Source organism: Xiphias gladius, chromosome 1 (assembly GCF_016859285.1).
Source record: "Xiphias gladius isolate SHS-SW01 ecotype Sanya breed wild chromosome 1, ASM1685928v1, whole genome shotgun sequence".
Classification (NCBI taxonomy): Eukaryota; Metazoa; Chordata; class Actinopteri; order Istiophoriformes; family Xiphiidae; genus Xiphias; species Xiphias gladius.
This window is the reverse complement of record NC_053400.1, coordinates 30,804,253-30,830,965: the sequence shown is the minus strand read 5'-3', so window position 1 is coordinate 30,830,965 and position 26,713 is coordinate 30,804,253. Positions and strand designations below refer to the sequence as shown.

The window sequence follows — 26,713 nt, the reverse complement described above, 5'->3', positions numbered from 1 at the left end:
TTGTGTTGTGCGTCTGTGAAGAGGCATGTCGCCTTGTCGTCGTACAGAGCTGTCACTGTGGGGGGTCAGATATTCTTTGGCTTCTTCTCCGCTTTTTTCCCCCCAGTCTCTGTTGCTCACAGCTGAGAATCAGTCTGTGTTCCAGCTGTTGTAATTTCTTGTTCCAGCGTCTGATTCATCCGATGTTAGATCCCGGCTACTAATCTGGCTGCTTAAGATAAAACAAAATCCACCTCACTGATTGTGCAAAGTCAGAAAAATCACAAGCCAGATCAGCTTGTCCTGTAAAATCATAGAAACCACACTGCACCTGTTCTGTTTAGTGTCTTCCCTTGCTTCCACTTTAACCTCTTCTTTGACGTCTTGCAGGTATGGCCCGTCCCCACAGCTGCGAGGTCACGAGGAGGCCCGCGATTGGCTGCGCTCCCACTCCACCAGTGGGCTTCAGGATTCGGCCAGCAACTCCCCGTTCTCCCCCGGCTCTAGCCTCACCTCCCCCTCCGGCACTCGCTTCAACTTCGGACAGCTCGGTATGCCCAGCCCCGCGCGTTTATTTTATCTGGGGCTCATTTCTTCTGGGTGGCGTCGCACAGACATTACGGTCAGCTACATTATCATCAAGCTTAACCCGAAGCTTCTGCTTTTAGGAGACAGCAGGTTTTCAAGTGGGAGCAGTTACCCCAGTCTACCGGGTTTAGCCTCTGTGATACACATGAGGCTCTAGTCATATCATTATATATTACCAGTGAATGGCCAGAAAATTGATGGATAGTCATTTAAGTCATTAATCCAGCAAAAATGCAAAACATTCTTTGCTGCTTTTCTCTGTTTTGTATCATTGTAGATTTTATATCTCTGGGTTCTGGACTTGTGGTCTCACAAAACCAGCAATTTGAAGATGTTACTGTGGACTCTTAATTATTACTTATTGTCAAAATTAATCCATAAAAAGCATACATCAGGGATCACAAAATCCTTCCTTGCGGCTTATATAATTTCCTGTATCGCTTCCACAGCATCCAGCCCAACCTCCGCAGCTCAGATCAACCTCGCCGGTCTGCGCAACAACAGCCTGACCAATCAGGACGTCTCCTTTGACCCCTGCAGCGACAGTCGACTGAGGAACTCCTGCATGTCGCTCGACGAGAAGACTCGCACCATGAGCCGATCGGGCTCCTTCAGGGACGGCTTCGAGGAGGGTAAGGGGGAGACGAGAGAGGGATGGATATGCAGACAAGTAGAACATTCAGAGTCATATTCAGGGACTCTGTGTGAGTCCTGGCCATGTTTTCTTCAGACGTTTGTTTAAATCTGTAATTAGGTGTAATCCTTTTCTGACACCTGCATGCCCCCATCTCTCTGCGGCTCCGAAGCTTCCCCTTCCCTGTTCCACATCCCCATGCCAAAAGAGTTATTATTCCATTTGTTTAGGGAACATTAGGAGGGATTACAACCGCTCCTCTGAGAAAAGCCCTCTATCCCCTTAGAAATCCATAATCAGCTTTGGTGTGGCTTTGTTTTTTGCGTAAGCTTGTTTATTGGGAAAAGTAACCAGCCGAGCATTTCCCACCAGCAGGCAGACTCCCTGCTCAGGCGAGGCTGCTCCACTGGACTCTGCTCAATCCTCGGAGCCACAGAAAACACAGAGCTTTGATTTAGAGGAACAGGCTAAGACCGGGAGAGAGGGAGGAATATGTAGTGCTGTGTTGAAACGGTTCTCCGAGTGGAAAAACCCACTCTTAAAAACTTCAATAATGTTAAAAAATGGCTGTAGGCAGTGAGCCTACATTTCAGTTAACCAGACTGTTAACATTAGAGCACATCATAACGCAGCCACAAGACATGTTTGCAAGTAAAATGCACAAGTCTAACTTTTTCCTGATTGCAAAAACTCTTTTCTGTCTCAGCTTGTGTAACCACCAGGTGAATTCAAACATTTTACGCTCCGTCTTTCAAGATTGTCAAAAGGCCTGATTGGAAATGTAGTAAATCAATAACTGATTTTGCACCTAACAGTCTAAAGGGATCCAAAGGTAGCTTTTGTCCTGCATAGTTGAGGGGGGGAGATGAAAAAACGCGGCGCAAAGGGCAACACGAGAGACGGACAAAGACTTGGAGATCAAATCCAGTGACACCGAAACTGGTTCTGTACAGGCGCCTTAGGGGAATCAGCTGCGTGCGTGGTTCTTAGGAAACCTGGTAAGGGCTCATTTGTTTTTGTTTTGTTTTTTGCGAGATTCTGAAAAACACCCACTTCAGCCTGACCCCATGCGCGCACGTTTCTGTGCATCGCTGTTTGGCGCACCTTGCCTTCCGCCGGAAAAAGGCCTGTTTTCATCCCAGCATACAGTGCACGGAAACATGCTGAGTCCATGGAGAGGCTATCCATACTCTAAGAACCAAAGCAAATCCAAACTACAGAAATACAGAGTCATATCCCAAACAAGAAAATCATCTAGATGCGTCCCCTTGGGGGATCACTTGATTCACTCCTGAACCACCTCAGCGGCTAGCTAAGGTGAGCCATTGTTTTGTAACTACAGGAACTTTTTGACCAGAAATTCAGTCAGAAATCGATTCAAGTTTGACATTCTGGGAGAAGATTGATGGCGTTTCCATAGCAGCCACCAGTTTTTTCCAGGGTTACATTTGGAAGGCAGTCGATAGCCCACTGAGCAGCGTGTTTGTTCAGTCATTTCTAGTGAAGTTAATTTTGCTTAAGAGAAGGAGACACCTATCAGTCATCTACTTTATGGCCTACTTTGCAAATGCCTGCTGAGCTTTGCCTGGTATTCTGAAGCTTTTATCCAAATGAACAGGCAGCACATGCACAATGAAACAGATACAACCTTATTATTATTGCCCCCCCCCCCACAGAAGCATAGTTCTATCTGTCTCGCTCACTTTTCCCAGCTCCATGAGTCTGTCTTCCCTTTCAGTGGAGGAGATAATAACAGGGATCACAGTGAGAGGCGTGAGAGGGAGGTGATGACATACAAGAAACATCCAAGAGAACTTTCTCTCTCGCTCTGTGTGTGTGTGTGTGTGTGTGTGTGTGTGTGTGTGTGTGTGTGTGTGTGTGTGTGTGTGTGTGTGTGTGTGTATGTGTGTCTGCTGGATCGCAGCGCGCAGGTCTGCAAGGACGTGCGTATACGCACGCACGTTGCCAAAGTGTCGAGTTACCCGACCGCTGTTAGATTGACGTGACAAAAGGCACATCACCCACCCAACACTCTGTCAGACCTGTCCTGATTGAGAGCAACACCACTGCACACTGTCACTTCATACCCCCCCCCCCTTACCTCTATGTGTCCTCACCCTCCTGCTATGTCTGTAGAAAGCATGTTTGCTTTAAGACACTTACTGATCATTTTTTGCTTTACAATTGAATGTGAAAGGTAGATGAGGTTCAGAGCGTTTACATTCGGAATTACTTTCCGCTCCCATTTCCTGCACACGGCATAGTCGAAGTCACTGGGGATTTTTGTGCCTTATAATCTTGCAGAGTATAAAAAAGATAAAGCATTATAATAAATGGAGAGGTACTATTGTTCTGTGATTATGATGGTTTTTCAATCATTGAGATTCTGCTATACAGTATTATCTTGTGAGACAGTGGTCTACGACAAACCACAACATGACCTGCAAGAGCCGATTAATGAGATCCTAACCAGACAGCAGTGAATTCTCCATTTTTCATGTGGCTCCCAGCACACCTCCCTGTCTAGACCAAATTAAAATACAAGTGAGTCCTCAGTAAGGTTGTCTGCTCCCCCTGCGGTCCGGGAATGAATAAATGAATCTGCTGAGATCAGCCCGACCTCTCGGTGCGGTTGATGACTTCACACTCCTGATCCTTTCTGATCTGCTCCCAGGCAGGAAACAGTGCTGGCGTTGTGTCCCGGCCTCTGATGTGTGATTAGCGGCTGAGTCATTAGCGGTGTAATGCCCAGGCTGCCGGTAGTTGCGCCACAGTCTGACGGTAACATGTCGGAGTTTTAGCGCTATGCCTGCAGCTCTGCGGTCATCGTGCTCAGGAAGAGGTGGGCAGTGCGGGAGGAACCGGGAACACTGGGAGGAACGGCGCCGGGTGGGCAGGGTTGAAGCGGGGTGGGTGGTTTGCCGTGTTGATAATTAGTGGACTGGTGTGTGTATAGATGCTCTTTCTAATCCCAACTTTTACTTGTGGTTTTTGTCCCTTCAGTTCACGGATCATCTCTGTCTCTGGTCTCCAGCACCTCTTCCATTTACTCCACGGTGAGTTCACAAAAGAGAGCACTGACACATGTATTTCTCAGCTGTTAAGTCTCCCGTTCAGGACATGTCGAGGTCACAGCCTTTTAATAACCACATTTATGGGATCAGACATATTTGCTTCTCAGGGCTTCCTGGTGGCCACGGGATTAGAGTACAAACCATGTCACCGCGATGTCTCCGGGTTCAGTCCCGACCAGGATCTTTGCTGAAAAAATCATGTTTCCCGACTCCTTCTCTGTAACCCGTGTAATAAAGTTAAAAGTGACAGAAAAAAATCGTAATCAATCTTAAAAATAAGTTTATGTTAAAAAAAAAACACATTTAGATCTTTTTTTTTTTCTTTTTTACTTCTCAGATATCAAAATTGGTATCAGCCTCAAAAATACAGATATATGTACGTCTGGCTCTACTTTTAAGTATAAGATTATAGGCTATCCGGGTGTTTCAGTGTTGGAACACCATCAGCGTTAATTACACACATTTGTAAAGCATCAGTATCAGCAAAAAAAAAAAAAAAAAACTAAACTAAACAAGCCTCTGTATAATTATTGCTGAGAAATGAACAAAAGAAAAGTGTTGTGCGGTAAACGGCCTGTACTGTTAGAACTAAGCGGCAGCATCTAATTTGGCAGTGAGTTCTTCTTCAAGTTCCGATAGCAGCACAGTTCATGTTCACAGCAGAGCAGCCAATTTCTGCTCGTGCTTACGGCCTCATGAAATATATACTGTTACACATTTACCCTCTGATCGATCCAGATGTCTGACTCAGGCACCCTGTGAGGGAAAAAAAGGCCTCTCTGTAGTCCCACAGGCAAAAAACCTGGGACAGCTCACATGTGTACACTCTAGCCAGTCAGAGCGTAGTGGCTCGCAGCGTAGCTCCTCCTCCCTCTGTGGGCTGGGTCACACACCTGGGCAGGTGTAGCAGGGGAAACTCGCAGACACTGGAGCCCTGCTCGGCACCGGCTGGTCCTTGGAGTCAGAGGTTTGAAATCAGAGGGGAGAAGAGAGCGGAGGCAAAATGATGGCAACTTTATCCCTGACGGGCACCGTCACACCCTGGCAGCAAACGGTAGGGACGAGGAGGGGGAGCGCTGTAGGGGGCAGGGGTCCTTCACTCTGTTTTTTGGTGCCCTGTTGGAGTGAAACACAGCTGTAAGTCCAATGTGTAATTCCACAGGACGTACTTTTGTTGTCTCTGTTTCTTTATCAGTAAAATATGAGGGACAGGTGAGATGTCTGACTGAAGCTGTCTCCTCAGATGTGGATTCTTGTGCCACCAGACGCTTCGTATCTGAAAGACTAACCGAATGTTCGGAAATTCCGCATCAACACAAGGGAAACCAATTCTGCCGCTGCCAATTTAGCCTCTGCTTTTCCTCAGCTTCCTTTCCTTTTGTTCATTTTTGTTATTGCTTTCCACCGAAATGCTTCGCCGCTGTGATGTTGATAGCTCCCGGGCCTGTTATTGTTTGTGCAGTGCTGGTCCAGGATTGTGCGTCGGAGGGAGATCTCGGTGTTTTGTCTGGGTTTCCAGGACAGACAGGCTGCTCTGTTTGCGTATCTAGGATCAGTCGGTCATGTGTGCGTGATCTACGGCTCTGTTTGGGTGTGTAGACCGCGATGCCACTTTGTTAACCATCCGCTCATGCCGCGGAACGCATGTGCTTTCACACTGCTACACAAGCACAGACACATCGTGCTGTTGAAACTTGTTTTCGTGATCAGTGGTTGGGAGGTGGACCCGCATGAAAAATCATTAATTATCGGTTAAACTGCTTCATCGCTTCTGTCACAACACGACCGCTGCGTTCAGGCCTCCAGCGGGCCTTAGAAATCACTCAAAGATTGTAAATTTATTAAAAAACCGATTAAAGAAAAACACAGAGAGAGCACATACACAATTCAGCCACCACTTTAAAACCAGACACCGGTTTTCAAAAAAAAAACTTGGTGATCGACAGTCGTGTGATAAATGAGCCAGATTTGTTCATTCGGAAGTAAATACAGATTAGTCACAATGAAAATGTTCAAAATGAAATCTCGCAATGTCCAAAAAAAACAAAAACAAAAAATCATCAAAAAAATCTCTGGATCTGAACCAAAGTGTAAACCAATGTTCTTTGTCCGGTGACCTGACAACTCTCCAAGTTTGGTTGAAATCCCAAATACCCTGCTAATAAAACGAACAAGCAGGACCAAGAACATAACCTCTTTGGCAAGGTTAGTGAACTTCAAGTGAATAGAAAGTATTAAACCTCTGTTTAATCCATCAATTTCTACGTGGTGACAGCCTCTTTTAAATCCTCCAGTGATACTAACACTGGATGGCGCCAAAGTAAAACATTTTGGAATTATGCTCATTGGATTCTTTAATCCGAGATCAGATTTTAGCTACAAAAAGAGCCAGTTTTGAGTCTGTAAACTTCCCCACCAACTGACCTTTAAGTGACGTCAAACAAGCGGTTAAAACAGCTCCAGATACCGTTTTAGTTTTACCGCCGCAGCCTGTTTACATGTAAACCCGCGCGTCGCATGTTTGGCTGCACATTCGGCGATCAGCGGCGGCAGGGTGTGTTGTGTTCGTGCGAGCACTTGTTTAGGGCGCTCTCCGCATGCACTTGCCTACCTTTCTTTTCTCACTGTTGTTGTGTGCGCAGTCCACGAGGACAATGGGGCTCACACGCTCAGATGTCGCAGTGAAACGCCTTCAGGAGGATATCCTGACACATTACACCAGGCAATCTACTCCACAGTTTAGAAAGCTTCACCTCCGTGGAGTTAATAAATCAAACAGGAGTCAGGACATGTGTAGCCTGACCCCCGGCATCTTGAACTGCTCTTCTTATTCATTAAAGCGTGTCAGAATTCACTCAGTATGTCCTGTAATGATTTCTCTTTTTCTTGTTCTGATGTTTGTTTTTACAGAATGAGGAGAAGTCTCAGTCGGAGGTAAGCGTCAACCCGCCCCCGGCACTTCCGTCCTCTTTAATTTTCCGTGTGCAGTGGCTGGACTTGTTGGAACATGGGGTTGTTTTCACAGTTGTATCTAGTTACATATGTAACTGTGTGGTGACTGACCCTGTAACAGGCTCTTGTTCCTCTCTGAACACCTGTGTACACTTGAATGTCCTCTTACATGCATCTGCTTTGTTTCATCTCTTTAATCTGAACATAATCAGAGCTCAAATCTGGGAGCCTCCCTCATTTTTTGCCACAGTATTTTTTTTTCATTACGTTTCTGGATGTGTGCGAGTGTGTGTGTGTGTGTGTGCTTGGTGCTGAACGCCTTTCATGGAGCAGGTATCTATGCTTTTATCGTGGTGCTTTTTTTTTGATGTCGTGCTTTTTTACATCTTCAGATCCGCAAGCTGCGCCGGGAGCTGGACGCCTCCCAGGAAAAGGTTTCCGCCCTGACGACACAGCTGAGTGCAAATGCAAGTGAACAAGCACTCAAACACACACACACGCACAAAAAAAACACACACTCCCGAACAAACTTAATTGAACATGTATACTGTCGTTTTCCAGTGTTTATCAAATTTTAATCGCTTATATGGCCAATAAAGAACTAATTTTGCAATTTTTAACAACGAAGGGCCGTGAAAGTTTGCCCGAAAATGAGATTTTAAATTACATTATATCAGTCTAATATACTACTGTGATATCCTTTTTTTTTTTTTTTTTTTTTTATTTATTTATGAGGCATTTCAGAGACAGATTCCCATTCATTTGTGATGGGCACTACATTTTTCTGGATCTTAAAATGTAATTTTTCTTCTAATAAAAGTGTAAGTTTGGAATTGAAAAATGCAAAGATTGGGGGGAAAAACAAAACAAATCACCAGCTTGATCTGCTGGAAGAGCACATTCCAACTGGAATATAAGTGTGAGCATTCGGAAAATACTTGTAATCAATATGCCCTGACCCGAAGCAGACTTAAGTTTAAGTTGTTTTGCTAAAAGGAAAAAAAAAAATTGGCACTGTGTCCCTCAGGAGCACCCAAACATTTTGCTCTTTTCACACACTCATCAAAGAACGTTTTGCGATATTCATCGAATACTGAACAGATAGCTCCCACAGACAATGTACTCACAGGGGCTGTAATTTTACATCTGGCAGAGCCATCAGAAAATCTCTGTGAGCGTCTGCACGATCCTTTCTGCCACCCTGCCTTCTATATTACACAAGTCCCACCACGCTCTGCCTGCAGTCTGCCGGCCGAGTCAGTGCGCGCCGGTGGTTCAACTGCGGATTAGAGATATGGAAGGAAGGCCGAGGTGTCCGATTACGGCGGGGAGTCAAAACCTCCGCACACCGCTGAGGGACTGTCCCAGATGCGGACCCAAGATTTACAGCTCACGACGCCTGGACACAAGAAAGCGTGGCGCGAGGGCTGAAAGAGGAACACGGGTGGCGAGCGGGGGAGTTGATATCTGATTTCACGCCGCAGACGGATGACGAATTATCTGAACGCCCCTCGTAGCCCCCAAGGCCGAGAATCTAAGAACATCTTCTGCTGCAAAAAGTCACGAGCTTGAATCACACTTCAGTCAGCACCTTATTCAACCCTCACACACACTTCCTGCAGACATCTGCGGGTCACTTACATTTGTAGTCCGAAGCCCGATACGGTGTAGTGAAGTATGGCTGCGCTCACACTTGTTTAACTGGTGGGTTTAAACCACCAAAATCAGCAGCGTTGAACCCAAAATTATATACATGTTATATTCTCTGTGACCCTGTGTGATTCTTACTGCTATGTCTACACGTTCCTTTGAAACCTGCTTGTCTTTCTTCTTTGCACCCAGTCCCACCTACCTAGTCTGAGGCCTGCCCCCCCCCCCGCTGTTATCACTTTGTCGGAGCGTCCGTTTAGCCTTACACGATCTGAGCCAGAAGTCCGTCAAATCAAGTCAAACTGTGGGGAACAGAGGTTGACCCGAAGACGACTTCATGTTGCCGTCAGGACTGTCGCGTGAATGAGTGGATCCGGCCCCACGGACCGTTTGTGGTGGAGAGGATGTAATGGTTCGGCTTCAGCGCGACAACCTGTCCGAAGCTGACCCACAGGGGATGACAGTTTTACCACTGGGCATTATTATTTTCCAGGATTATTTGGGTTTGCTTATGTTTTCATTTCGGTGTGAAGACGACTCGACTGATGCCATGTTTGGGTTTTGTCGAAGCAGTTGCGTTAGTAGCTCTGATCTTTCCCCGGATCCAGTTGCTCAGATGCAGGAGGCTGTTTAGATTCACTTTCTCAGCTCAAGGCTGGTTATCACAGCTCAGTGGAAATGTTTTTATTTCCTCGTGTTCTTAAACAAAATCTCTCCGCCTTCATTAGGTCACTAGCGACCCAGTGAGCTCTCTGTTAGTGCCCTTAGCTGCCCTGTCAGGGAACGAGCCTCCAGCTGCATGGCGTCCCGCAGCCGTCAACCTGCGGCTAGAAGCTTAGGGCTCTGGCGATCCAGGATCCAGTTCCTCTCAGTATGGATACATCTGTAGAAGAGGTTTATGAGAAAACCTTTCTTCTAAAGCTGGAATGAGCTTTTGTCTTCACTCCTGTTTATTAGATTAGATTCTGATACTGGAGAACTTGCGTTTCTTTAGCCATAATTATTTTGAATGTGTTTATGTGGCAGTTGGACATTCTGACATACGGAACAGTGTTGGATGCATGTAGTTGTTAACAACCAATTTATTTTTGTGTCACCAAAGTTTATTTTTTTATACTTCTCGCTCTATTAGATGGACGGACCGCGTTATACACAGACCCCGTTTGTAACCCGCTTGTTTCTCCTGCAGGCTCACCTGGTGGCAGCGTTTGAACAGAGTCTGGGCAACATGACCATCAGGCTGAAGAGTCTCACCTTGACAGCAGAGCAGAAGGTGAGAGCAGCCCCTCGTGTTCTATGACAGACTGTTCACTGTGCTGTTCGCTAATCAAAGTGCACGTTCAGACTCGCCGCAGCCGACGTGATCCTCTTGTCATTTTCTCTGCGTAGGACTCTGAGCTGAATGAGTTGAGGAAGACCATCGAGCTGCTGAAGAAGCAGAACGCCGTCGCTCAGGCCGCCATCAACGGAGTCATCAACACGCCTGAACTGGCGTCTAAAGGGGACAGGACAGGTACAGGCAAACGCTACGCAAAGGAGGGTAGTTTGAAGGTCAAAGTTGGTATTTTTCACTTGAATGTTGTGCCAACATTTTAGAACTTGACTATAGTAATGCAAAGAAATGAAGATTTAGAGTTTTTCCATAAAACATTATTCTGTGGAACACAAACAAGATGGCCTTCTGCACTTTTGTGTGAAAATCTTGCCCGTTCTCTCCTCAGCCGGCAGCAACGGCAGTCCGCAGCAGCAGCAGCAGCAGCAGCAGCAGCAGCAGCAGCAGCAGCATCAGCCCGACCTGCGCATCAGGAGGCAGCACTCCTCCGACAGCGTCAGCAGCGTCGCCAGCGCCACCAGCCACTCGAGCGTGGGCTCCAACATGGACACTGACGCAAAGAACAAGAAGAAGAACAAGAAGAACTGGGTGAGATGTCAGAAAGTTGAAAGGGATGAGCTGTGAGAGACGGGATCTCAGCATCCTGCCAGGACTCCTGGCTAGAGTCTTTGTCTATTTGTCTGTGTATTTCCATGTGTGTGTTGATGTCACATGTTTGGGTTTCTGCCCCTTCAGGCATCTTTCACTGGAGAAAAGGTGAATACACTTAGGATTTCCGTAGACGCCGCCCTCTTGAATATCGAGTAATGACTGATTTGGTGATTTGGTGGGAAAAAAAGCAAAACATCAGACACAATTTGGTTGTATTGTAGTTGTTGTCTCTTTAGCCGCAAATGACCAAATCAGTGTGTACTGGATAGTGTGTAGTCCCTAATGTCAGGTCATTGGTTGTTTGTTTAATAGTGATTATAAAACAAAACATCTTGCATTAATGAACTTCTCCTTTTTGCCGTTGAAAGACTTTTTTGTGCACCGGAGGACAAGTGAGAGATGAAGACGTACGCAGCTTACGTTTTTTTTTTTCCCCCCCTCTCTGTCGTCCCGTAGACTGACGTGTTAGCCGCCTGTGGTTGCCCTTTCTGATCCCCATGCGATAACTGTCGAATTTTTCGGAAGAGCAGCGTGGCGCTTTCTGGTAGCCGTGAAAGAGTTTCCCGCTTTAGGTCACAGTGATAATAAATGGCCCTCCTTAGAGTGTGTGAGTGGATGTGCTCCCAGCTGTCAGTGTCTGCGTAGATGAGACCCCACAGAAGGCCCCCTCCATGCAGGTGCTGCTCACACAGTGTGTGTGTATAGGGGCTGTGTGTGTTGGAGAGTATATAATGGATCATGAAAGACCCTTGGTTTCATGGTGGTGGTGATGTAGAATTATCCTACAGCTGCCAGGAAGTCAAATAAAATCAGCCCTGGCCTTCTAGGGGCCTCTAGTTTAATCTCTGTCCCTCCATGAAACATTAACACACCCGAACCCATATGAACATGTGCTGTTTTGTCTCTCTGTCTTCCTCTGCTTCGCTTCATGTGGCAGGTCTATGAGGTAAGAATGGTAGGCTGTGTGAAATGGAAGAAACAAAGCTGCCTAACCCCTGCACCTGTTCTAGGTTACTAACCTCTGTCCTTTTCCTCCTCTCCTCTTGTCCTTTGCTGCCACCGTAGTGACTTTCCTCCCCTCTTCAACACCGCTCCTCCCTGATAACTGCTCTTATGACACTTGAGCCAGCTCTTGGGGGAAAAAAAAAAAAAAAAAAAATCCACCTAAAAATACCAAGACACTCTGAGAAAAAAGGGTATTAGTGATGCAGCTTGTAGCTCCGGGTCCATGTTGTGGTGGGTGTTTGTGTAACTGGCCAAACACAATTAATATGACATAATGTTGAGATAGTTTTGGTGCAGCTGCAAAGATGTTTGAAGACAAAAAGTCCAAAACAATATCTGGCTCTGCTCCGCATGTAGTTTGAATATGGCTAATTTTGGGGGTTTTTTTGTTTTTTTTTTACCAGCAATTACACAGACAAGTACATCTTGCAAAATATTAGAGTATTAGAAAGTGAAGGAGGGAGGGTAAATCATGTCTCTATGTAGGTTTAGAAAAATAAATGCTTCAGCTACACTGATTGCACTGCAAATAATATTTTAATATTTTTAATATCAAATTTTCAGTCTGAATACACACACACGCCGGTCTGTCTCGTTCAGGCGTCCAAAAATCTGGCTATCAAAGCACCCAACACTGTCACCTGCTCCCACGTGAAAGTTCTCCTGTGATGCATTAAGAAAGGTACTAATATCCCCTTTTTTTTAAAAAAAACGATGACTTTTAAACAAATCAAAAACAAGCAAGAGCCATACGAAGAGTATAAATCAGTGGCCATACGATCAAGCCCTTCTCTGAAAAACATTGCACACACTGTGCGTTTGCGCCAGAGCTGTAGCTCAAGTCACAAGGCAGCCTACCCATAGTTCCCTTCCTCCCTCCGACTCACTTGCACTTTTTCACAGCTGTTTTCCCCGGCACACTTCTCCTCTCCCTCCCAGCCTTGTGTATCTGGGAACGCGTCCTTCGCCCGCTCACCGTCTCTCTCTCTCTCTCTCTCTCTCTCTCTCTCCCCCTTTTGTTTGTTTTCCACCTGCAGCTGCGCAGCTCCTTCAAACAAGCGTTCAGCAAGAAGAAATCTCCCAAGTCGGCCTCCTCTCACTCCGACATCGAGGAGATGACGGACTCCTCCCTGCCGTCCTCCCCCAAACTGCCCCACAACGGCACCGCAGCCGCCAGCCACATGCTCAGGAGCACGCACTCCAACACGCTGTATGTACACATCGTCCTCTGTGTGTCTTTGTGTGACTACTGGGGATATGTAGCTCGTCCTGTACAAACATATCCAGATAGAATCTGGCCTGAACTTGAAATTGTTCAAATAGTGCAGATGGGAAAACAAACAAACTGCTTAAATCCCAATATTTCACGTGGCTAAACTGTGGTGTCCTGCTTGCGTGTGTGTGTGTGTGTGTGTGTGTGCGTGTGTACAGGTTATCAGAGTGTTTGGACAGCGAGGCGGAAACAGTGATGCAGCTGCGGAGTGAGCTCAGGGAGAAGGAGATGAAGCTGACTGATATCCGCCTTGAGGCTCTCAGCTCCGCCCATCAGCTGGACCAGCTTCGGGAGGCCATGAATCGCATGCAGGTCTGCGCACGCACACACACACACACACACAACACTTAAAATGTAGTTGACCTGAAAGCTGCGCTATAATTTAAGTGCAGAATTTAAGACTTTGAAGGCCATAACTGCTAAAGCTCTGGCCTACCTGTGGTGACACTTTGAGGGATGAGGCGCAGGACCTACACGCTGGATTCTTTTTTTTTTCCTCAGTTTTGCTTTGGTGTGTGTGTCTGTAGGTGGAGATCGAGAAACTGAAGGCGGAGAACGACCGTCTGAAGCTGGACAGCCAGGGCAGCAGGACGGGCTCCCAGGCCTCCATCTCGTCTTCTCCTCCCCCCCACACAAACAGCCAGGCCCCTGGGCCCGGGCTGTCCCAGCACAGCCTCAACCTCACCACCAGTGAGTCCACCAGCCTGGGTAAGACAGAGCTGATGACCCGGGACATACAGCATAAAGTTGTCGTTTTTTTTGATTAGTTGTTTAGCGCAGGGGGTACAATTTTCTGTCATTAGCACACATTTCTGTGTAGACAGAAAATAAACTTCCTACACTAAACCACAATAAACTGATGACACTGTCACACGCTAAAGTAACTTGCTTTCTGAAAGAGGGAAAAACGCGGAAACACTTGAGTGATTTAAATCAGCCACTAACTAAAATATTTAACATTTGAATATTTCAACCAATACCCACGGTAATGGCAAGGTCGTGGGAAGTCTGACTCGCTCTGCCCTTCTGTCAGATATGCTGCTGGACGACACCGGCGGAGAGGGAGGGATGAGGAAGGAGGGGAGACACGTCAAGATCGTAGTGAGCCTGGACGAGGACAGCAAGTGGGGAGAGGTGAGACCAGGTTGAAAAATACAGCTAAAACTGTTCTCTATTGGTTACTGTTGTTATACCTGTAGGCTTTGTTTTTCCACCGCAGGAGGGCCGGCCTCGCCCTTTTCTGATCGGGTGCATCGGTGTGAGCGGTAAAACCAAGTGGGACGTTCTGGACGGAGTGGTCCGACGCCTTTTCAAGGTAAACGAGGGGGATAACCGCAATACAGAGTCCGATAACGAGACAGAGACACGTCGCCACAGTGTTGTTTTGAAGACGGATTCAAGTTCTCAAAAGGAATCTAATAGTTCTGAGTATGTGGTTGATGTTGAGCTCTTCAACAGTGACAGCGCAGGTTTTCTACTATGACAAACCAAAAAACACACTCGGTTGTTCAAAAAGACCACTTTCATTTTCAAACATTTTCCTTTAGAACCGAAAAAAACATTAGAGCTCTGATATTATCTTTAGAAACTAAGTACAAGGACAAAAGTTGGATCGTTTAAAAAGCTGCTAAACATGGAACCTTTGTGTCCGACAGGAGTACATCACCCACGTGGACCCGGGGAGCCAGCTGGGCCTGAGCTCAGACAGCGTGGAGGGATACAACATCGGGGAAATCCACCGGCCCAGCGGCCTCAGCGCCGCCCACACGCCCGAGCTGCTGCCCTGCGGCTACCTGGTCGGGGACAGCAACACCATCAGCATCCAGCTCAAAGGTACCGACAAGGCCGCAAACGGCGGCGCGCTGCTGCCGCTTCCAGTCTGTCTGGGAAGCTCTTACCTCTCTAGCGGTCTGTTGATAGCAGAGAGCGAACGGCAGCAGAAAAACCGGTTGTAGTTCAATTCATTCTAATTTGACGGTGCCAGTAAATAAAAGCACAAGATATTTCCAGAAACTCATCATCTATCCCCCGCAGACCGGCTGCCTCCATTGACATGAAATTCCTGCCTCGTGTGTGTGTGTGTGTGTGTCCAGGTGTGACCAGCGAGAACGTGGACTCGCTGGTGTTCGACACGCTGATCCCGAAGCCGATGCTGCAGCGCTACGTCTCCCTGCTGAGGGAGCACAGACGAGTCATCCTGTCGGGCCCCAGCGGCACGGGGAAGACCTACCTGGCCAATCGGCTATCGCGACACCTGCTGCTGCTGGAGGGCCGACCTCTGACCCCGCACGCGGTTGTCACGTTTAACGTGGACCACAAGTCCAGCAAGGTAGACGCCCGCACAAATGTTCTGTGTGATACTCCTCAGAGCTGAACCGACACGCAGACATTGGTTTTCTGTTCTCTACTGTTTGGAAATTTAACATCAAAGTGGACTGAGTTTAATTCTGTTGCACCTTCTGATGAATTACAAATCCAAAACGACTGAGAGCAGAACTACCCATCGAAAACCAACTAACCCACTGTCCATTACATTATTAATCTAAAAAGGAATTTTACTATGTCAAAGTTGATTAAAGTGAGAGAAGGCAAATGTGCACCACATTTTGCAAGTTTTGAAAAAAATATGTTCAATATAAAGTAAGGAACAAATGAAAACTTGCCACCGGAGCACGAGGTGGGTCATTTAACACATCGGGATGAAGAACTCAATATTGACCTTCAACCTTCTAGACTTTCTGGCTCAGGTTGGTGAAAAAGATTCTGTGCAGAAAAACCTGATGGTTCGAAAAAGATTTTAAAAAAAATGCTAAAAGGTTACATGATTTCAAATGTTCTCTCTCTCTCGCTCTCCTGCTCCCTCTCTCTCTCCCTCTCTCTCTCTCCTTCTCTCTCTCTCCTCCTCTCTCTCTCTCTCGCTCTCCCTCTCTCTCTCTCTCGTTCTCTCTCTCTCTCTCTTTCTCCCTCTTGCTCTCTCTCTCTCTCTCTCTCTCTCCCTCTCCCTCCCTCTCTCTCTCTCTCCCTCTCTCTCTCTCTCTCTCTCTCTCTCTCCCTCTTGCTCTCTCCTCTCTCTCTCCTCCTCTCTCCCTCTCCTCCCTCTCTCTCTCTCTCTCTCTCCCTCTCTCTCTCTCTCTCTCTCCCTCTCTCTCTCTCTCCCTCTCTCTCTCTCCCTCTCCCTCCCTCTGTAGGAATTGCGTCAGTACCTGTCGGGTTTGGCGGAGCAGTGCAGCGGCGTCCCGGGGGTGGAGAGCCCTCTGGTGGTGATTCTGGACAACCTGCACCATGTCAGCTCCCTGGGAGAGATCTTCAACGGCCTCTTCAACTGCAACTACCAGCACTGGTCAGCTCACACACACACACACACACACACACATTCACATGCACAATCATGCAAAACAATGAACGTTTGCAAGGATTTAGATACAGTTAAGCAAAAGATGTTTCACTTCACTTGTGACTTCAAATGTTTTCAAAGTATAGAGCCCTGTTAGACCTGCTTCTACAGAGTTCTACGTGGTAGAAATCTGAGCAAAACCACATGTCCAGTGACGTATTAGGTGTGGTCAAGACTTAATGGACGGATTTTAACGGATGCAACGCTTCTCTCCTTTCAGCCCCTACATCATCGGCACCATGAGCCAAGCCACCTCATCTGCCCCCAACCTGCAGCTTCACCACAACTTCAGGTAAACTGCCGCTGATCTCTTCCTCCCGCTACTGGCAGTTGGATGTTGAAAGATATACGCGGCCTTAAAGTTTCAACTCCACGGGCTCGTCGTCGGGGAAAATTTGAACATTTCGGGCGATGTGTTTGAGTCCTGATATATACCTGTCTGTTCTCTGGTCAGGTGGGTGCTGTGTGCCAACCACATGGAGCCGGTGAAGGGCTTCCTTGGTCGCTACCTGAGGAGGAAGCTGATCGAGGTGGAGATTGGCAGTCGAACGCGCAACATGGAGCTGGTGAAGATCATTGACTGGATCCCACGGGTTTGGCACCACCTCAACCGCTTCCTGGAGACACACAGCTCGTCTGACGTCACCATCGGTAACAGGACATTGCACAGCCGATGAAAGGTCAGTTAATAACGCCAGTCCAGAAACAACCGGTGTCTTAGCTCTCTGCTCTGTGGTGCGCAGGACCTCGTCTCTTCCTGTCGTGTCCCATGGACGTGGAGGGATCCAGGGTTTGGTTCACCGACCTCTGGAACTACTCCATCATTCCCTACATGCTGGAGGCCGTGCGGGAGGGACTGCAGGTAACGAAATCGCACACAGTCCATTTGTCTGTCCAAAACGTTGGTGGACAGATCAGGCTCTGGCCAGAGAAAAACCGATTCGGCTTTTGTTGGTTGGTTCAGATTCGGGATTTTCACAATGGTTTTTTTTTTTTTTTTTTTAGAGGTAACAATAAAATGAACTAGAGAAGAGACTTGATTCGCCATCCTGAGGGGATGTTTAAAAGAATGACGTGTAATGAGTTTGACAATGATGGAACTGTTCTGATTTGCCCTCTTGGAGGACCAGGGTTATGTTTATCATAGTGAAATGGATTCGGTTCGCACTCTCAATCTGCATGTAATCGGCAACTGATTTAACGAGGCAGCAGCTAATTAGCAGGGTGCAACCTCTGAGTGGGGCTGGAGGGGACCCTGAAAGGCAGAGTTCAGTGGAGGAATGTGTCTCTCGTGGGCTTAGAAGAGGAACCACAGTGTAGTGATGCTGAAATGGAAACACGAGGCTGCAGTAGATCACCACCCGAAAAACTTGACTTGGCCACTAGTTACTTAAAAAAAAATGTGAATAATCATCTTTAGTTACTCATATGTTTCTAAAACAAATGCAAAGACTAAGACGAATCTCCAAGGAAATTATAAGCATCTGGAATCACACAAAGGGATTCTAGGAAATACAAAAGGAGCCACAATATCAATGTCCTGTCAAAAGACTGCAGTCATCTCTGTAGATGTTCATTTTAAGCTGAAGTTTATCGACCACGCAGTCGCATTTTCTCCGTCCTTTCTAAGAACAATCGGTTTCTTTGTTCATTTATTATTGCTGAGGTTTTTTACTTTTTATTTTTCAAACTAATTCGGAGCGGCTTCCACTTTTGCCTGCTGTCATTGAGATTTATATTTAATCTTCTCCTCCCTAGTGCAGCCCTCCTTCTATACATGTACGCACATTAGCTCCTGCTTTCCGGAGGCAGAGAAACCTCCACACACAACCGGCCCTCGGTGATTCCTCACAAGCCGAGACCTCAGCCGTCGCACACACTGCTCCCCAGATCGCGTTCGAGCATTCTTCACGTGTTACGTTCTGCGTCTCTGCAGCTGTACGGCCGCAGGGCTGCGTGGGAGGACCCGGCTGCCTGGGTGATTGAGACCTACCCGTGGTCAGCCACGCCCACCCCAGCTGACTGGCCCCCGCTGCTGCAGCTCCGCCCGGAGGACGTGGGGTTCGATGGCTACTCTGTCCCGAGAGAGGGAGTCAGGAAGGAGCCCCCACAGAGCGACAGCGACGCAGACCCGCTGGTGAGCAAAAACAAAAACCCATCTGTTACCTGATACCTTTTGTATGTAGAAGTTAGATTTGGTGAGAAAAACAAGAAAAAGTTCATTCTCGACCTCGGAACTGTAGTTTGACAAACAAATCCAAACTCAAGGTTCCCTCCTCAGCCTCCAAGCTTGCAACCTAGTGGACCTTGAGTTAATTAATTCATTTTTTTTTGGTCAGACAAGCAGTTCCTATTTGTAGCGGAAGATGGAGAGTCAAGTTAGTTCATCCAAAACTTAGCGACAGGACAGTGTTTGAGGAGAACGGGGGCTTCTTCCATCTCTGAACTGTAAAGCTGGATCAGACTGACACCTGTTTCGCCGACAGATGAACATGCTGATGCGCCTGAAGGAGGCGGCGACGTCCTCGAGCCCGCAGAGCTACGACAGCGACTCCAACAGCAACAGCCACCAGGACGACATCCTGGACTCTTCGCTGGAGTCGACCTTGTGATGCCGTCAAATCGCAACGCTGGGATGGGTTTTCAGGGGAAGAGACGTTTTATAAGAAAATCTTGTTGAGAGCATAATTTCATGCCACAAAATCCAGCCACCTTAATTTGGGTGCAGGTAACCCAAATGTTTAAAAGAAAAATAGGGTTGAAATTTGATTTCAGAAAACGGGCAACAAAAGTTTCTACTGCACTGCACTGTTTTGTTTCGTCTTTTTCTTTTTTGTTCACCGCTGTGGCCCGTGGCTCCTGTAAAGAGCCTGACATCTACTTCAGACAAACAGAATAAAAGCACACAGCCTGTCACTGTTGGTGAGGCGTCATCATTACCGCCATCGGCATACGTAAACACCAGCCAGGAGTCCTCCATCCTCCGCTGAGTCGCGGCATCAGCTCCAGCTCGTCAGGCTGAGAAACCCCGGGTCCCGCCCAGGCGCGCCGCGCCTGCACCGCCTGCAGGTGGCAGTACAGGCCCTGGTCCTTGGGGCATCGGTGAGCCCGAGCCGCTTGCTGCTGAGAGCACAGATGCGGCCGCTGCTAGTTGGACGGGTGGATGAACAGCCAGCCGCTTTCTGCTTCCTCCCCGCAGCCCAAGTTGCATGTGTGATTTGCTGGAGGACAAAATTGAGCCAGCGTGAATGTTAAGTTCAGCAGAACGCCTGCTCTCACCTCCAAAAACTCCTCAGAGAGATCAAGAATTAAAAAAGAAAGAAAAAGAAATTGTGTAGGAATAGCAAATGCAGAAGATGTGTTTCCACAAAGAAATAATTAAGAGAGCACTAAACAAAAATAGTTCCTACCAGATCCATGTAAATCTGAGTTGAATGTCTGTTTTCAAGGGCCTTAGTGGACAAAAAGGATGAGACCCGGTGTGTTTATATATGCAAATCCGTGATATAAACACGGTAACAAAGAACTTGGCAAACGCTGTAGCAAGATTGCTTCACCAGAGCCACGTCAGTATCTGTGGAAAAACAAATCTCCCGTCTGAGGAGACGAGCTCGGTCGGTTTAACCAAAAATTCTCAACACGATCCTGCCGACGCGTTTTCTCTCGGAGTCGACATGTCATATGGCACATTCCATCGGGTCCCCGGTGGTTACATCCTGCCTCGTAGCCGAGGGTCCATTGTTCCGCCAGAGAGAAGGTCGCCCCTGAAATGGAGCACAGCAACATAGCGAGCGCGTCCGTTTCATCGGCCAGAAAACACAGTTGCAAACACAGACGCCAGTCGGACCCGCTGGAAATGAAAAGCTTTTCTTATCCAGCGCAGCAACTGGAGCTGAGCTCTACAAAGCGAGGCGAGACCAGAAATCGAATTTACAAAACCCCTTTAAAGACCTGGTTCTCACAAAAAAAACAAGGACGTCCAGGATGAAAGGGTGTAAACTGGGAAACTAACATTCACCGTGGCTTGATTTATCCTTTTACCTTTACCAGTATTTGGGATAATGTCCTTTTCTGTCTGTGTTGTAACCTTGCTTGTAATTTCACAAATAACAACTCTACCCTGAGTTCTTGCTTTAACCCCTTGAAATCCTTTTGACATCTCCACGCACACTGGCCCAAACAGGTTGCTGTAGCACAAATCTCTTTCGGTGCTGGACTGAATCCTAACGAACAATGCCTTACTCTTTTCTAACCGACCTATGCGCATTAGCTGATTCCCTACTCGTCTAAACGGCTGTAAACTTAAACAGGGCTCCGGAGTCGACGCTCTCCCCCCTCGAGCGCCGCCGGGGGCTGTCGGGGAGCGGCGCTGACCCCCTTCGTCGCGCCAAGCAACCGATGCCGTGGGATCGAAGGGAGACGTGAATGAGAAGCGGCGCTTTGGGTTTTCAGAAGGGGTTGTGTGCGCGCACGGCTCGGTGCTGAGAAGCCGGCGTAAATATTTGGACCCGCCAGCGGGACAGACAGATATCATAGGTGTGTTTTGGTGCTCGGAATGGGAACTTCTTTTTTTTTCCCCGGCGGATCGGTTGAGGGACGTTTAGGAAGACGTGTTGATTTTTATACCTCATCCCCATCCTTTCAGCGACGCTTTCGCCACGCTCATTGTCGGTTTCGATTATGTGATTTGTGATGAACAAAACCGTCATAACAAACATGTTGAAATGATTAAGTGAAAACTCGTGTATACTGTATGCTGCTTTGTTTATGGTGATGTGATTAACCGGAGGTTAGAGGTATAAAGGTACTCGTGGTTGAATGATTATGTAAAACGGTGTGACGTCATTTTTGAGGCTTAGAAAAATAAAGTTATTGTACTCTCCGTTGGAAACGTCCCCGCCTGCCTTCTGGGGAGGGCGGGCGGGGAACGTTTGAAGCCGGGGTCATGTAGTTCAGCACGGCTTCCATCACTTTAAGTGTGTTTGTCACCGATGCTATGCAACATTCATTCTGATCTCCGAATGGAAGCCAAAATGCTCAATGTGCATTTGCCCCCACCCCCCCCTCCCCAGAGCGGATTTCAGCACTGCTGAGACGTACAGCATGGAACCAGATTTGCGAAGACTTTTTCGGATTTGCGGCAAATGCTCTTTGTCCATATGTGTGTCTGTGTAATTCCTGGAGCCTCTCCTGCTAAAGTCCCTGTAAGCACAAAGAGACGGATTCTGTTTGTCTAGTGAAAAGCCTGCTCTGAGAGCCGTCGTCGAAGCGTTTGACCGGTCTTTCTGTTTATCACACAAACTCGATGAATGTTTAGCCTTCTTTGCTATGTACATTTTTTTAATATGTAACATAACTCTGTAAATAGTTGGTTATCTCGCAGCATTTTGATGACTTTTTTCTAGCTGATTTGCTACAGTACTTGAAAAGGAGTATTTTGTGTACAGTCTCTCTACATCGGAGCAGATTGATGCCGTTTGTCATCACTGGTCTGTCCAGGGCTCGGAGAATTAAATCTGATATCACTGTACTAGTCTTAAGTTATTGTGATTCAATAAAATTAATTATTTATGATTTAATTGTGTGAAACTGTCCCTTTGTTTTGTTTTGTTGCACAACAACACACTTCGCCCGGAACTGTTTACAATTTTATTTGGTGTTTGTACAAAAAATGTGAAATAAACATATATACAGCACATTATACAACATACTTATTAAACAGATTCATATAAATTATTAACGAAATAGCTACATTTTTCAATAAAACGACTCTATTCAAGGTCAAGGCAAAAGTAACTCAATATTCTTGGCATAAAATTTCCATACAAAATTGTACAAAATACTGTACAATTCAACAAAGCTGTGCAAAACAGCAAATTGTATCTCAGAAGCAGATCCTGATGAAGCTACAAACTTTTTTTTTCTTTTTTTTTTTTGAGCATTGACATTTATGGGGTTTGTTTCTTACAAATCTGGTCACAGTCTCGGAAAAACAAAACACGGGGTTATATCTCTATATTTGCTTTCGTTTAAATAAATTAAGATACTGTTATTTCTTCTTCGTCTGACTCTGAGAAGTCTGAGTGCTTACTGGAGAGAGAGGGAGAGGAGATGCTGGACCCTGCCGACCTCATTCTCTCTCTCCCGAACTCGACCTCCTCCTCCTCCTCCTCCTCCTCGTCGTCCTCGGCCGAGGACTTCTTGCCCACGTCGCTGAGGTCCGGGTGCGGGTTGGCCTTGGTGGGCAGCGTCTGCTCGCGGCAGCCGCCGGACGACAGCAGCTCCCGTTCCTTGGAGTTCCTCCACTTCATCCGCCGGTTCTGGAACCAGATTTTCACCTTGAGACGGGGAGAAAATAGTGAGCGGGAGGGTTCTGCGTGGGGCGCACTGCGATGCGCGACGGCGTCTTTATGCGTAAATTGCGCACGACGTGCGAGCGCTTCTGTAGACCTTTTTTATTTTTACCTGTGAGTCTTTCAGCCCCAGTTTGGAGGCCAGCTTCTTCCTGTCGGGCTTGCTGATGTATTTCTGTTTCTGGAACATCTTCTCCAAGGCCTTGCGCTGCACGTCGGAGAACACCGCCCTCCTCAGCATGCCTCTGCGCGGCTTCCCTCTGGCGGCCAGGGGCCAAGAAAAAGTCCCCGGGATGGGAACAACGGATGAAGACGCTGCAAAACAGAAAGTTGGAACCTGTTAGCTTCGTTTTCCTTTGTCGCATCTCAGGAAAAAAAAAAAAACAAACCAAAATAAATCTGTTCGCAGAGAAGAAATGATCCTTTAAACGAACCTGCAGCCAGAAAAGGGCCGACGGGAAATATCTCAGCGTTTTTTACAAATCTAAACTTAACACCACCAAGACGTCGGAGAGGCTCGATATGAATATAACGACTTCTCTCTCGGGCCGTACTTTCCAGGCGTTTATCATTGGAAGTTTCCCCCCTTTGCAACCGCGCAATACGTCTCCGATTTGAGTGAAATGGCACGAGGTGACTAATTAGCACATTGGCCGGTCCCCAGCCGCATTGGTATGGTAAAGAGGTAGCGTATCCTTTGAGGAACCCCGTGAGGGCGGATAGAGGAGTTAATAAACCGTGAACGGTAATTGTGTAGTAATGAACTAACGCAGAAAAGACTCTGGACAGGCGGCGAAGGCCATATATTATCGCAACAAAGGGAGATTTACACTTTCAAACTAAACACAACTGCATACCAGAATACTGATGCCCGGAGGGGGGAGCGGAGAGTGGAGGGGAATGGCGCATTTTTTTTTTTTATTCATGCCCTCAAATCATTTTCATTAAATGAACACGAAAAGCTATTCAGGACGCGGGAGTTGTTTTGTTGAGGCATTCAGCTGAGCCCGTGAAAAGACTCCGTCTCCATTATGATTTTGTCTGAATGAAAGCGCGGACCAGCGACTTTATAGACTTTTCTAAGAGATTATTCTTTATCTCACCTCGTCGACCGGCCCGGTCGGAGAACAGAGGAACCGTTTAGGGCGCAGGGGAGCGCGGGGATTGGAGGTCAGCGGTAACCTATCCTACGGGCCGCGCAGCGAGCAGGGGAGAGAAAAAACAAATTTCCCCAGCTGGGACATTTTGGTCGTAGTTGGGCTTTAAAGAAAAATGGCTTTACTTGGAAATCCCATCGCGCAACACACGTTTCCTCCCTGCGCACCGCTGACGGGACTTCCTCCCGACTCTAGCTGCCCCGCGGCCGCAGCAGAATCGGGGACAACGACGCGCTATGTGGTCTTGTGAGAATATTGAAGACTCTCAATAGCGCCTAATAGGGAAATTAGTGCATGACTGGTTCACGCCTTTGGCCCGCCTGGTAAAAGTCACTCTCCGGGGTGCGTGGGTGGTTCGCCCGGTGGGAGCTGACCAAATTGGTCACGGTGCTGGGGGCTTTGTTGCCCGCCGCGGCGGCCCGGTGGCCCCCCGGGCGCTGTGGGAAAACGTGGGCCTGGAAAATGCCAAAACGCCCCCCGATGGGAAGCAGGGGGGAGCTATAACTCGCCACCCCGCCTCAAATTTAGAGCGTGACGATTTGGGATAATTGGTTAATTAGGGGGTGGGTGGGTGGATCCGACCGAGGGCCAGAGCCAGCGGTCCCCATTAATAAGACAGTGATTTCTTCTTTTCTGGCTGTTTGTCCCCCTCCTGCCTCCGTTTCGGCTAAAATATATGACGGGGGTTGAAAGTGTTTTACATTTAAATGCAATTAGTTCAGAGAGAATTCTAAAGGCTGCAGAGAGGTGGATCTGCAAAGGCCGAGTGCGTAAAAGCTGCGCCTACCTGGTAAATAAGGCGTCCTGAATATGGGGTGAAAGGTTCCGTCAAAGCAGGGGAAGGGGAAGGTCTTGGAGTGCAGGCTTTGGACGCTGGGGGGTGAGGACGCTGCGGAGGAACATCACACGTGTTAAAAACCATTCCCGAAGGAGACACTCGAACTCAAGCTGAGGGCGGAAACGCAGCCTGTCTACTCACCGGTCTTTGGTGAAGGCGCCAGGATGGCGCTCACTCCGAACTTGAGGAAAGTCGGGTCCTTGCCGCTCGGCAGCGAGCTTTTCGGCGAGCGCGACTCGCGCGTCACCGCGGCCGCGGGCGCGCAGCCGAAGGACACGGTGGTGGTGGCGGTGGGCGGGGAGCCACTGGCCGACGGGGCAGTCCGGTTTATGAAGGCGGCGGGGCGGCTTATCCGCAGCAGGTCCTCCACTAGAAAGCCGGAGTGGGTCGGGAAGGCGGACGGCAGGGTCTGGTGGAGCGGCAGAGCCGTGGCGGGTCTGTACAGCCCCGGGTAGAGGGCAGGAGGCGCGATGACGCTTGGGATCATCATGGTCCCGGCTTCCAAAAGAAAACAGTGTGTGAAATACTCCTCGTGTCAGCTGGGAGAGAATCAGTCGTGTGAATGGCTGCTAACCCCTTTGGTTTCCTCACTCTGGGGAGAGGAGTTTTATAGCAGCCTGCCCCCCCCCACCCCCCCGACCCCGGCCCTCCTCTCGGGGCTGACAGCCTCACAATGGGGCTCAACAAAGTTCTCCACATGGGTCGCTTTCATGCCCTATCCCCCGACCCGCTGATTGGCCGGAGGACGCAATTTATGATTGCATTAGACTTCATAAGCGAGCAACGCACAATGTAGCCTACCGACCACAAAGGGGGCTCAGTCATCAATTTTGCATGTTGACCACTTTCCTTTCAAACGGTTTTGTTTGGCAGAGGCAAGCGGCCTAATTAAAGCGCAATCTTTGCAGATTCGGTCATTATAGGGGGACTTTTAATAAGCACTTTAAGAAAGATACTTTATTCTTTTCCATTCAGGGCGTCCTTCTGTCATGCGGGATATAAAAACATACTCGTTAAAAATGCAAAATTATTCTTTTATTCTATTTCCACAGCTGAAAAAAAAATGGACGTACAGTGCATAAAAGTGGGCTTTAAGCTATATAATACTATTAATGGAACAAGTGAGTGTATTTCTTGCCAGATCGACATTTTCCACATCGCTCGCAGACGCCATGCGCAGCATCTCGAATGTAAATCAGTTTTTCGGGTTTCATGGGATTCTCAACACTCAATCTGGCCCTTCGTCATGGAATAATGTCTTAAACGGATTTCTGCTATCAAAACGCTTTAACAGATGTGTTAAATATCACTCTTTTTGCGCAGGCTTCATTCAGCGCGCCGAGCCGCGGCGCGGAGCGCACGGGAGAAGTGTGCGGCCCTGAGCCGTGCGCCCATGATCCTGTTAACCATGAACTAACTGTCACCCTCAGCTGCGGAGGAGGCGCCCCTCGGCCTTTCTCTCCTTCCCCTTCTCTCGGCTTCAAAAAAAAAAAAAAAAAAAGCACAGTGGAATTAAAAAAAAAAAAAAAAGCTTTACTTCTAAAGACGGTTTTGTTCTGCTATTTTAACCGGCTGAATAAAAGTGCATCTGTGATTTGATTTAAAACGCATTCATATGAGCGGACACTGAGACCCCGTATAAAACTCGCATTAAGGCGACTCGGAGCCTGGCGGGTCGTGTTCCGTCAGCTCTGCCCCCGAAAACCAGTTGAGGCGCGGAGCAATCGGGCGAAAGTGCATCGCGGACTTAAAGAGGTAAAGAAAAAAAAAAAATTAAAAAGAAAAAAAACAACAAAAAAGGCCTAATTGTTGCCAGTTTGAAACCCAGTTCC

General features: G+C 47.7%; 2 protein-coding genes across 8 annotated transcripts in view; one reads left to right on the top strand and one right to left on the bottom strand.

The window, feature by feature from the left end:
• Positions 1-22,075, top strand: part of nav2a (neuron navigator 2a) — a 232,745-nt gene extending 210,670 nt beyond the window's left edge. For 6 of the 7 annotated variants that reach the window (XM_040124570.1, XM_040124551.1, XM_040124561.1 and 3 more), the window contains 21 exons: positions 370-530; positions 1,017-1,199; positions 4,205-4,257; positions 7,186-7,209; positions 7,620-7,694; positions 10,067-10,150; positions 10,267-10,390; positions 10,599-10,798; positions 12,904-13,076; positions 13,298-13,451; positions 13,667-13,847; positions 14,173-14,273; positions 14,359-14,454; positions 14,795-14,972; positions 15,233-15,468; positions 16,328-16,479; positions 16,754-16,825; positions 16,988-17,184; positions 17,277-17,395; positions 18,470-18,670; positions 19,020-22,075. In XM_040124570.1, the coding sequence (XP_039980504.1) occupies positions 370-530; positions 1,017-1,199; positions 4,205-4,257; positions 7,186-7,209; positions 7,620-7,694; positions 10,067-10,150; positions 10,267-10,390; positions 10,599-10,798; positions 12,904-13,076; positions 13,298-13,451; positions 13,667-13,847; positions 14,173-14,273; positions 14,359-14,454; positions 14,795-14,972; positions 15,233-15,468; positions 16,328-16,479; positions 16,754-16,825; positions 16,988-17,184; positions 17,277-17,395; positions 18,470-18,670; positions 19,020-19,145 (2,890 nt within the window). In that variant the 3' untranslated portion in view covers positions 19,146-22,075. Of the gene's footprint in view, positions 1-369; positions 531-1,016; positions 1,200-4,204; positions 4,258-7,185; positions 7,210-7,619; positions 7,695-10,066; positions 10,151-10,266; positions 10,391-10,598; positions 10,799-12,903; positions 13,077-13,297; positions 13,452-13,666; positions 13,848-14,172; positions 14,274-14,358; positions 14,455-14,794; positions 14,973-15,232; positions 15,469-16,327; positions 16,480-16,753; positions 16,826-16,987; positions 17,185-17,276; positions 17,396-18,296; positions 18,448-18,469; positions 18,671-19,019 lie in introns of those variants that run through there. The other variant, XM_040124578.1, reaches the window with a different exon arrangement.
• A 93-nt stretch (positions 22,076-22,168) lies between these two features.
• Positions 22,169-26,713, bottom strand: part of dbx1a (developing brain homeobox 1a) — a 38,547-nt gene continuing 34,002 nt past the window's right edge. The window contains exons 2-5 of the mRNA XM_040125583.1: positions 25,023-25,379; positions 24,831-24,932; positions 22,999-23,201; positions 22,169-22,871 (exon numbers count right to left, since the gene is read on the bottom strand). Coding sequence (XP_039981517.1) covers positions 22,572-22,871; positions 22,999-23,201; positions 24,831-24,932; positions 25,023-25,379 — 962 coding nt within the window. The 3' untranslated portion in view covers positions 22,169-22,571. The remainder of the gene's footprint in view (positions 22,872-22,998; positions 23,202-24,830; positions 24,933-25,022; positions 25,380-26,713) is intronic.